At 41.4% G+C, this 12,207-nt stretch overlaps 1 protein-coding gene across 10 annotated transcripts in view; it reads left to right on the top strand.

Annotated features, from left to right (window-relative positions):
* Nucleotides 1-12,207, top strand: part of PTPN5 (protein tyrosine phosphatase non-receptor type 5) — a 77,815-nt gene that overhangs the window by 31,845 nt on the left and 33,763 nt on the right. The window contains exon 3 of one of the 10 annotated variants that reach the window (XM_059475011.1): nucleotides 689-864. The exons of 8 other annotated variants lie outside the window; for them this stretch is intronic. In XM_059475011.1, the coding sequence (XP_059330994.1) occupies nucleotides 705-864 (160 nt within the window). In that variant the 5' untranslated portion in view covers nucleotides 689-704. Of the gene's footprint in view, nucleotides 1-688; nucleotides 865-10,299; nucleotides 10,494-12,207 lie in introns of those variants that run through there. One more of the 10 variants, XM_059475018.1, reaches the window with a different exon arrangement.

Here is a 12,207-nt window from a genome sequence, read left to right as displayed (position 1 = left end):
TGTCTTCTGTGCCTCTGCTCAGCATATCTGAAATAGATCACAGGGCTTCTACCTGGGCCATGGATAAAATGTTGCTTTTTCCCATTCTTTTTATGATCTTTCCAGCATAATTAATGCTATTGTGGTGATTTGACCTTTGCTGGAGGCCATGCACCCACCAAAACCACTGTCCCCCCCCACTCTGAACTGGATAAGGGGGGAGAAAATTTAACAAGTGGCTGATGAGTTGAGATAAGGACTGGGAGAGATCACTCCCCAGTTACTGTCACAGGCAAAACTCAGGGAAATTAGTTCAATTTACTGCCAATCAAAATCAGAGCAGATAATGAGAAGTAAAACAAGTCTCAAAAACACCTTCCTCCTACCTCTCCCTCCTTGGTCTTAACTTCATTCTTGCTTCTCTGTCTCCTCTCTCTTATTGGTTCAGGGAGATGGAGCATGGGGGTTATCATTCACTTCATCTTGCATTGTTTCTGCCTCTGCTTTCTCCTCAGGAAAAAGAGTTCTTCCCCTTCTCCAGCATGTGAATCCCTCCCTCCCATGGGAGGCAATCCTTCCTTAACTCCTCCAGCATGAGTCCTCCCCATGGGCTGCAGTCCTTCATGAACTGCTCCAGTGTGGGTTCCTGACTGTGGTCCCTCAGGAACAGGCTGCTCCAGCATGGGCTCCTCTCTCCCTGGCTCTGCAGGTCCCCCTGCTCCTGCATGGGCTTCCCATGGAGTCACAACCTTCTTTTGGGCATCTGCCTGCTCTGTCGTGGGTTCCTCCAGAGGCTGCAGGTGGATCTCTGCTCCTCCATGGGCTGCAAGGGAATCTCAGCTCTGGCACCTCCTGCCCCTCCTGCACTGACCCAGGTGTCTGCAGGTATGTTCCTCCCAGATAGTCTCACTCTGTTCTTTCATAGGCATTCAACATTTGCATCTGTGCCATAATTTTATTCTCCTTAAGCAGATTATCCCAGCAGCATTCCTACCATCTGATGTGCTTGGTCTTGGCCAGCTGGCTGGCATTAGAACTGTCAGACATGGGGAAGCTTCTCAAAGAAGCCATCCTTGTACCCCCCCACACCCTGCTACCAAAACATTCTACACAAACCCTTCAGGAAAGGACCAAGCAGTTTTGTTGTATTTAATTAGCATTGGGAGATCGGAGGTGCAAACAAAAAAAATTCTTTTAGTAGAATCTTAAGCTAATGTGGAGGAAGACAGAGGTGGGATGATTTGGAAGTGCTGCTCTGGTCTTAAGAAGCTAAGAATGAGATTTACAAGATTACTCAGTACTTTATTCTTCATATTGAAGTCAAGTGTGGGAGGAGACATGGTATGAGGCGTTTGGCATCTCCTGTTAATGCAGATGAAGTGTTCTGGATAGCATAGCAGAAATACAGCTCTGTGGATGAAATCTTGCTTCCCATTGACACATACTGTCACCCACACTTCAGAAAGAGCATCCTAAGGGAAGCAATTGACTACTCAAATTCCAAAATATGTAATATACACAGCATATATCAACATAGAGACAAAACTGTGGGACAACTAGGAGTCTGTATGAATATGTTTGGTGCCTTTTTGGTGACCTGAATTATAAATGTTATGAAATCAGGAGCTCCTGAAAAGAAAGAAATGCTCCAATCAAGACCTGACAAAATAATGTTTTTTAATAGTCCAAATTTGTGTTGCATAGTTGAGGAGCTAAATTCCTGTCTTTTCATCCTCAGAATAAGACACACTATGATGGCTTTTATACCTGAAGCATGGGGAGGTTTGAAGAGTGCCTCCTTGTCAGGTGTGCCTCCCACACATGCAGCATAGCTGCACCTGCTTCCATGCAACCTCAGATCATCATCATCTCTGCAGCACTTGCTGGAGTACAGAATGAAAATCCCTAGGCTGTCTGTGATCCCACTCTGGAGCCAGAAGTAGAAATGCTCTGCTGATGCATGACCCAAAATGGTGTTTGCTTGCCAGCTTGCTGACCTGTTGAATAATGTCAGCACTTGCTACAATGACTCAACATGAGGCTGTGTGATGTGAGGTGGAGTGGAGCCTTGGGATGCGTGAGTCCATGAGAGGTTTGTTTCTCTGGGTTGTTTTGTAGAGTGAAGCTCAGGATTGCTGACAAGTGGTGCAAAATCCTCCCGGAAGAATTGCAAAGCTCATCACCAGCATGTGTTTTTTTCGTGTCACCTTCTCCAACAGAGAGCCGTAACAACTTGTGCATATCTGCTTATCTATCTAGACAAAACATTGCTCAGTGCATGTTTCCTCCCTGGGAAGAGGATGAGAAGGCAAGCTGTTGCATCTTTTTGGTTTACTATTTAAGGCTGTGTATCCATGTTGATGAGCGCAGTATAGGAGCCCAGATAGACTAGACCCAGGACTATTACCACTTTCTACTCAAATTGTTCAATTTTTGTGTTCTGTGTGATAGCCAGGGAGAAGGAGAGCTTGAAACTGTTGCACTTGGGACATTTTAGTACCCTAAGCATGCCCGTAACATGAAGGGACTGCAGTTACAGAGGTAGCAGAGTACTGAACTGGAAACAATGATACTTGTGCTGAGTTTCCATTAGGGCCCATAATGGTGTAGCCCTGAGTTGAAATAAGGCTCTGATACAGAGACAAAATTGGTCCTGTTTGTGGATGTCCACACTCTTATCTCTGCAAGTATTTATTTCAAGGATTAATTAGAGGGTCTGAGTGATAGAGTTGCATTCTGAGGAAGCCAAACAATGCAAGCATAGCCTTTTTAAATGCATGAAAGAAATCAAAGTGCTTATACTTGGCATAATACCCTTGGGGCTTGTGTCAGGTTTGTGGCTGAAGATGATTGTTGAGACTGGTCTTGATATAATTTACTTTGCTCAGGAAAGAGAATGTCTTTGAAATGAATGTGATAGTGGCTTTCCTAAATGATTTTTTTTTTTTTGGTGAAGGCTCTGGGGCATAAGATTTAAGTCACTTAGTAAAGCAGGCTATCCCCAAATGAATGACATGAAAACATTCCCACTTGAACCTGGCAGGAAGCCAGCAAATCACCCCTCTGCTCCAAGGTGCAAACCTTCCCATTCACCAGAGCATAAAGCAGATCTAATACCTACAGAATACCAGGCCAGTCGCTGAGGAGACATTAGAAACACACAGTGGTATTAGCATAATGACGGAAGAAGTACTCTAGAGTTTATTAATTTAAGAAAAGAAATATCCTTCCTTTTTTTTCAACAATAGCAGTGTGGCAGCACCAATTCAGATTGTAGTGGTATGAATAGCAAATGCTTTCAAAAGTGTGTGATATCAGAATATGCTTGTTTCTTTTCATTGTCAGAGTCACTTTTTTATTGAAGAGTATGTTTGTTTGTTCTTAAATTATTGCTAATCTTTGATTATAAATTCAGGCATATTTAAGTATATGCTGTAGTTAAAGTGTAAAGGCACAAAAATTATAATTAGGGTTTGAAAGAGGACAGTTGGTTATCCTGTTTCAGAGAGTTCAAGCCTGTACATTCCGCTCTGCATTGCTGCACCACTGACAGCTCTTGCTGCCTGTGCAAGGCTGATTCATGAGCAGTCTAAGCCTTTATCTCTTTAACTGTGCAATTACAGAGCTGCTTTGTGGGTTTCCATTTTCAGTGTTAAAGGGAGCTTGCAGCCTGGGATTAATTTGGGACAACCAACTCCACTGAAAGTCAACTTGTGGTCTGTTTACAAAAGCTCAAGGCAGCTCCAAAATTATCACCAGGCACTTGAAAATGTTCAGTGAAGAAAACAGCATAAGAAAGAAATCTATTCTTTATTTTTAAAAACATTAAATTGTATCTAATATTCAGTGCTAATCAGATGGACCTTCTGTAAGAGGGTTAAGAGGAAAGGAGAAAAGACAAAATCAAACAAAAGAAGCTTTGAATTGAGTCCTGATTGAAGATGGCAATTGCTAATTATGTGTGGGTGAATTACAAGTTAATATTCAGTGTCTCTGCCCTCTGAGGGTCTGCATTCACTCAAGAGCTGTAATTTCACACCATATTTAATATTTTGTTTTGAAGCAAACACTGCTCTAAGGGCCCTGGCTGCCCTGAGAAATGGCATATCCTTTTACTTGATGTTTCACAGGCCAAAAGGAAAAAAGACATTGCCTAACAACACATCTTGTGGTTAAGACCTGTGAGCATTAGGAGAGCCGTTGTGTATTTGACTTAGTAGTGGGAGTATGATTTAGATGTGGACAAAAGCATAACCAGTCTTGTACTGGGAATTAAGAGCGCCTCCCCATTGTTAGTAGACACATAGCAGTTTGTAGTGAGTGTAGGACCCTGGCAGTCAGACCCTACAGATGGTACAGTAGCTCCCATGTACTTCCCATATGCTTGCTTTATCTGGCAGTGCCTTACTGCTTCTTGTGGCTCCTAGCAATTCCTCTTTGCTGTCTTTCCAGAGCAGAGAGCCCAAGGGTTTTTTTTTCTTGCTCCTGTCTAAGTGAGGCTCACACCTAATTCAGAGTGGTATCAGCTGAGGTATCCTGAGCTGGCTTTTTCTAGGAGCTCTGTTTCATATGAGCTGTTATGGACTACAGACTTGGTGAGAGGATCAGGTAAATTACCTTTTCTTTTACTAGAAAGAAAGGGTTAGGTATATTATAAAGCAGTCACTATCAGTGTGTAGGGCCCTAGGTATGAGAGGAGTGTTTTCTGGAACATCTGATTTCTTCCAGAAAGGAAGGGTTTGGTGATAGAACACATGTAGTCCCAAAGGAAGGGTTTGGTGATAGATCAAATGTAGTCCCCCAGACTCACCCTTCAGTAAAACAAAATCCCTGGTGTCAGGCTGCATCCTTCCCCTTCCAGAGATGACTTCATAGGCCAGCATACTGCCTTTTAAAACTGTATTTTGCAAATTCTTATGATTATTTGAAACAAAAATGACGGTATGGAAGCAGGGGACTTTGAGAGGATTGTGAGTTTTACTTTTCTCTTTCCCATATTTCTTTTCCTCTGCAGTTATCATTTTTTCATGAACTATTTCTTGAGTTACACTACAGTGAGCTACTCTGTGAGGTGGGCAGTAGAAGTAGATATAGAAAGACATTTTAATGCTATTACACTTCATCCTCTGAGACTGGATTTTGTCTTTGTGTTTCAGGTCTGTAGAGCACAAGCACATTTGTAGAGATTTGCACTAGAATCACTAAAAAGTAAGACTGAACATTAACTAGTGTTAGTGGTAACTAATCTCTCTGAGAGATCCTTTCTCATAGGGAAGAACAGGCTTACTTTATTCAGAATCATTAATTCTGTTAAATAAAACGTAGTCTTTATTTAGCTTCTTACAAGCCCTCAGTTTGTCTGCTAACAGTAGCGGTGGCTTAAATGTTAGTTTGAAAATTGTTCTTATAGTCTAACAGTTAGTTTCAGAAGTGGTTTTTCAGAAATGGATTTAATAAATCAGGAAACTTCTGGGCATTTTCTTTTTTCATGTTTTATAAAATGTACTGTCCAGAATTCTAATCAAAGAAAAATACCACCTTGGCAGTTTAATTAAATGTTTATTTCCATATGTACAACTCAACCTAAGGGTAATCAGGACCCTCTGTAATCATGATAAGCATGTTTCCCACCATTGCTAGTAGAAACCCTTTTCTGAACAAGAATTTAACAGGTAGTAGGAGATGTTGCCTCTTGTTAGGCTTGAGTTTTATGGAAGCTTCAATAAAATGCCTAGGATTTTCTCTTCATCTTATTTCGTGATGAAAGTTGGAGCTGGTGGACATTTCCACTGCAGCAACTCAGCTGAAGATGCCCTTAGGAACTGGAATCTATCCAGATGATATTTTCACTCATCATTGTGGCACTTCCCTGTGGCAGCCAGACAATTATGACACAGTAGCTGTTGGACTGTTGAAAAAAACTACAGCAACTTGAAAGCTCTTCTAAATCACAGCAAAGAACCTTGTGCATACCCTGAAATTTGCAGAACGTATCAGCAAGCACGTAACATGGGTGACTGATTGGGAATCAAATGAGGTTTGCAGCTTGTTTGATGGCCAGTCTCCTTTTGCTGGAGAAGAGGGGTAGGCAGTTTTTCTTGCAGTCTGATATTTCTCTTCTCCATCCCTCTCTAGCAGCTTGCAGGCTTGCTTTTATATGTGACCCCACAGTACCATAATAATGGTCCTGGGTGAACATGAACATTTTTTCTGCCTTCACCTCGCTTTCTCTCCTCCCACCCATCCCAGATGAAGTGGCAGGTGGACTGAGTGGGAGCAGTGTGAACTCAGTGCAGAGAAAACGTGTGACTCAGCAGTTCAGCAGGGAGCTGCTGAGCGGAAAGGCAGCTATTCTCCTTGCATGCTCTGGCATCAGGTTGCTGTTCCCCCAGGGATGAGAAGAGGCTCGTTATGGATGGAGATGTGCAGTTCCCCCCACCCAGCAGGGCCAAGTGTCTGTGTATTCTTTTCAGCAGAACTTATTTCAAGTAGACAGGAAAGTTTCTTCCAAGTTTGTTAGAAATGTGGCCAGTGAAAGGGAAGAAGCATCGGGCTGGAAGTACGTAGACCTCTATTATCTGCCTGACGGCACGACTTTCCCTCTTCCTTTATTTTTCTCTTGGTGTGTCTTTCCCTTTTGGTAATTGGGATTTGGCATAAGCAGCAGCCAGACTCCACCAGCTGAGCTTGGAAAGTGCAAGTGTACAGTACTTTTCCTGGCAAGTAGGTGATACCCCTTTTCCTCTGCACTGTCAAAGAACTCCACAGAAAACACCTGCCTTCCTCAGAAGGAGGCTTCTGGCTTTCCCCATGCCACCTGTCTCCCAGGGACAAGTAAGCCCAAAGAAAAGTTGATAATTGTGGGTTATCCTCTGTCACAGAAGGTTAAATTAACCATCTCACTGTTAGGGAAGGGCCATTGCAGTGCTTATCTAAGCAGTTTGATAATGATGAAAAAGTTGTGGTATTGTATTACCAATTATGTTTGTCTTTGAGAATGGAGGACTGAAATAGATTTTTCTACATAGAGTAATCAACAACAGGTAGACATTTTATATCAGTGACTGTACTTACTAAAGCTCAATTTAAAGCTGTAGTGTGCATCATTGTCACTGAATTTCCCCAACCACACACACAAAAAAGGCAAGCTATGGGGTGGTGTTCTCTTGAATCTTCAGAGAGCCTGAAACAGTGTCACTGGAGAGCTGTTGAGCAGTTCCCTTGATGGGCATATCAACCCATGAATCGGTGTGAATGAAATACAAATACTTCCAGTGTGATCTTTCTAGCAAAAATACTCAACTTGCTGAAATAGAATCCTTGAATGTTAGAAACTTCAGTTGTTCCCCACACAGCTATGAATACCTACGGACTGGCTCAGCTTGTTCTTACAGTCCCGGGTAGATACACTTAAGGCAAACTAAAAGCATTAGAAATTGTAAGCTGAAATTCATCTCGGATTAAATAACACACCTGTGTTGCTGCTGTGTAGGCTCAGTCTGGTGAAGAGTCTTCCATTCCTCTGTAATGTGTCAAGGTGGGTAGTTCCAGTTTCTTGGACCTCTTACTTAACTTGATGGTATGTCAGGCTTATTTCTTCATGAGTTCTGTTACAGAGAAGAGTTTGAAGCTTGCAGTCCTACAAAGGACCATGGGATGGATCTAGCTGGCCTCCAGTTAGATACCAAAGGTATTTCAGTGTTGCTTTGGTGCCTTGATGCCATTACTTAGGGGTAAAGGTAGTGGGATCCATAGGTCTGCCTGGCTTGTTCCTTGTGTTTGAATTAAACTGTCTTATACTTTCTGAAGTAGCTCTCAATGTGGTTTTGCATTACAAATGCAAGATCTACCAACCACAAGCTCTTGGCAGCTAAAACTTGGACTTTATCCAAAATGGAATTGGAGGTACTGAGGAGATTGAATTGTTGTAAATCCCCTCTATCTCCAGTCAGTCAGTAGTAGGTAGCTGTGGGGTGCACCTGGGGAGGTTTTTCTTTGCAGTTTTTAATCTGGGTACTTTTGGGGCCTAGATGTTCTCCTCCTGAGCAGCAATTTATGCAGCCATTTGGAAAACATCAATGTATTGAACTCTTGTAAACAAAGCAGGTCAGGAATCAAACAGAGTAGCAGTTGTCATGACCAGAAAGGTAAAAAAAAGAAAAAAAAATAATGGGAAAGCTAGAATCCCCAGTTTTCACCACAGATTATTATATCTTTAGTGTACATTTTCAACATAACTTATCAGATGAGTCAGGAATGCAGACAGAATCAAGAAGTAGACTTCCTTTGGTGGGGATTTTTATCTGTCTGTGAACAGTAGTGATGTCATGTTTACTGCTTAATAAATTAGGTTGCTGGTCATAAAGTAGTTCAGTAGAAGTTTCAAAGTTAAAAAATAGTGACTCGCTGGTTGGTTTCCTGCAGAGTGAAGAATGTAAGTATGCAAGTTGTGTTTGCCATGCAAGTATGAGAGGTCCCCTTCCTCTTACCCACTTCTTCCCATACCACCACAGTGCAAAAGAAAGCTAATTATTCAGTTTCCATCTTTATCATGCTGCAGTGGCAACCAAAAAAGAGATAGATATTGGATAAGAAAACAATCTCCTAAAGCTCTGTTCTTTGGATAGACAGGCTTTTTACCCTCCAGCACAAGCTGCCTCTTGCTCATGTGCCCTCTGAGGTAGCTCATTCAGGTTTGATGTTTGTCTTCCCAGCACTTGGACTGGCCTGCAATCAGGATGCCTTAGAGTGTGTGTATTTAACAAGGTCTTGACCATATCTGTGAACTACAATGCCCAGGGCTGTGTCCTGTGTGTGCTGCTGAGGTGCATGTTAAAACTTTTTAGCAGTGGACTGAGACCCATCTCAATAGAGTACTTTCATCTACTGTTCTTTCATCAATAGCAGTTCTCCATAGCAGTTAGATGGAAATTAGAGGCAGAGATTTCATTAGGCAGTTGCATTTGGACATCTGAAGATGCAGAAGCCATAAACAGACTTATCACTCTGGTCTGAAATGCTAGTAATCCTGATGGACATGAGGTATTGCTGGCATACGTCATACTTTGTTGTGCTTCCACTCTGTGGTCCATTCCTACAAATTCTCACCACACGTGGCCGTCATGAAGATGTGGACAGGTTCTGAGGGAAATGTACCTCAGTACACCTAAAACAATTAGGGACAATGCAACCTAGCTGCTGTGGTGTGGTGGCTACTGCAGCTTGAGAACAGGTGAGGCCCTATTTGCTCTCCTGTCTTGTGTGTCTTGGAAGGTAAAACCCCCAATCCACTATTAACAAAATTTGTATTTCCTGATGAAGAGGCAGTACTATCCAATCCAGAAGCATCATTCCTACAGGGACAGTGTGATGGATGTACATAAATGTCTAATAACTGTATGAGTACTGACTTTTTATTGCTGGGATGCATTTTCTTTCTGTTATAAAAACAGTTTTGCTGAGGAACAAGCCTTTCTCTCAAAAATACATTGTTAAATTAAGTCTGCCAATGGAGCGGTGCCAATTCCTTGAGCATTAGTACCCGTGTACAAGTTCCTTTTAAAATGTTAACTTCATTAGGAAATACAGCCAGGATGTGAGGTTCTGAGGGGTTGTTTTCTGTTTTGTTTTTCTCTGAAGGCTTTAAGTATGATTCAGTCGAGTTACAGAGCTGCTAATGCTTCACCCACAGCGGGATTTGATGGGATCGTGGCATGTTTGTTACTGTAAGGCTTTGTTGACTTACTTGTTATTGCTACAGTGCCTTTTAGTATTTCAGCTAAGACTAGTACTCTAAGCACTTGTTTTTCTGAGAGTTATATAGGTGTTTTTCATTCTTCTGCCTGTTATGTGCCCACATATGAAGTCAGAAAAAAAAAGATAGATACAGGGGGTTAAAATGGGCATTGCCAGAGCTACAATGCCAGTTTTTACCTCCTGAGTGAAGGAAGATGTTTCCCTATATAAATTATTCTATAATATGATAATATGTAGTTCTGTGCCTTGTATTTTTGGCAGCTTGTTTTGGTAGCAATGTTTAAGGAGAGAATGCAGGATGAATGGATCCCTGGCATGATCCAGAAAGTGCTTTTCCCTGAACAGCAAGGATGAGTTTAAGTTTATGGTGGTGTTTTGAAATTTCAACTTGTTTTCACAAGCCATATGGCTGCTACAGATGTCAGAGACCTTTTAATTCCTCTGCCAAAGGCTTTTTTTTTTCTAACAAGTGTAGTCTTGTGCCAAAGCAGAAGTACTCATGGAGCTTGCATCCCCATCTCTGTGATTTAGGAAATGAGGCAGCTATCACATGGATGCTACATTTCACTGCCAGTCAAATCACGAGCAGGGGAGAGGCTCTGTTCATTCCTGCAGGCAGTGATCTTTGCCAGCTCTCTCAAGACCTTCTCATTCACCTTGACACAAGAAAGCTTCACTGGTGTTTCACATCTGCAACTGAAAGAATCCTGAGCCCATTAGGGCAAACCATACAGGAGTATTGGACTGCAAGATGATGTGTGAGTGCTAATTGAATTATTGTTTAAAGCTGGCATAGTTAAATAAATACAGAACCTGAGGAGGGTATCATTCTATTTGTTAGAATCTAATCTTTGGCATTTATAGGAGAAAATTTTTGAGTGGACTTAAGTTAACATTAGACCTTCTCTTTGTATAACCAAGGCATGTGTCTCTTTATTTATATGTATGGATTCAACCAGTATTTCATTATTTTAGTTCTTACAACTTTTTCCTTCTGTTGTGCTAGTGAAAATACCTCTTGATAAAAATGTCAGTCCTGCAGAGCTGGAGTCCTGGGCTGCCAGGTCCACAGGCCAGGTCTCTCTCTACCTTATGCAGTGAAAATAATCGAAAGTAAGAGTGGTCTATTGTCCTTCATAAACGGCAGTTGTAAGAAGGAGAACATGACCCCTTCAGTTGTATGGGGGTCACTAGACAACGCTGGAATTCCAGGAGTTGGATTTCTAGGCTGTGGAGAGGCACAGATCCCCATGGTTACAGAGTGCCCTAACTTTGACATCTTTGTTGTAAAAGATGCAGTTAAGTGGCCTTCATGTTGTTGTATTGTAGTCAGGTGTTTGTTTCCAACCAGAAATGACCTTGTAAAATCTCAGGCTGCTACAAGCATGAAACAAAGAAATGCTATTTACCTGCTACATAAGGCAGCATTCTTAGTTTAAAAAAAAGTTCTGAAATATGAAATATTATGATTTATAAAAACCAGCTGAAAGCTGAGCATGAAATCTGCATTCCTTGGCTCCTTGCATTCCTTGGTCTGGTTGTCTTCCCAATGTTGTTTTAGTTTTGCACTGTGTATATTTTATCTTGAGATTTGGGAAGGAATATGCAAGATAGGAAATCATCGGAACCTGAAAAACAGTAAATATGTTCATTAATCATTCTTAGGGACAGAGGTGCATTATTTAATGCAGAAAAAGGAAAAGTAGAACATAAATTATGTTTAGTGAAAATGGAGGGTTAGAGACTTCATGAACAAACAAGAATAAACTATAAGAAAGTAGATATTTTTCAAGCTTTAGATCTCAACCATAGGTGCACATCTCTCTGCAAAGGTAACAAAAATAGTTTCTGACACAAAGATTCTGTCCCTGCTAAATTTCAAATTCTGGTTCCAAAACACAGAACATAAACATTTCACAAAAATAGCAGGAAAAATTGGCAATCATTAACAAGTATTTTCCTCTCTATTCTTGTTTGAATCTAGTGAGACACGAAGCAGCTTAGAAGCTTGAAGCTTTTCACCTTTAAGGACTGAGAAGTAGACTTCTTGTGATGTCTAGCATCAAAAAAAAAAAAAAAAACAGCATTAAAAGATGAATTCTTACTATGGCCAGACCCAAGATGTATTTCATTTTATGATAAGAGCTGTGGCTAGTTAATGGGTGCTTATCTGACTTAGAGTTAGAAGTGTGAGACAAAGAGAAATGTTTGCTGAGAGGAAGATTTTGTGGAAACCTGACCTCAAGAAACCGGGTAAGGGCCAATGGTGGGGCCTTTCCCTGGGACACAGGAGGCTGGTTTAGGTTTAAGTCTACAGAGTTTTACACAGGGCAGCCTTGGGGCATTCCTCATGTCCAAAGATGTAAGTCAGTAATACTTACACGCAATGATTCTGATCTTTCACTCCTCACTTGTAAATTAATTTATATCTAAATAGACTCTATTCAAAATACTGTTACTGAGGGAATAGCC

This window comes from Ammospiza nelsoni, chromosome 6, assembly GCF_027579445.1.
Source record: "Ammospiza nelsoni isolate bAmmNel1 chromosome 6, bAmmNel1.pri, whole genome shotgun sequence".
Classification (NCBI taxonomy): Eukaryota; Metazoa; Chordata; class Aves; order Passeriformes; family Passerellidae; genus Ammospiza; species Ammospiza nelsoni.
This window is presented reverse-complemented; position numbering and strand designations above follow the sequence as displayed.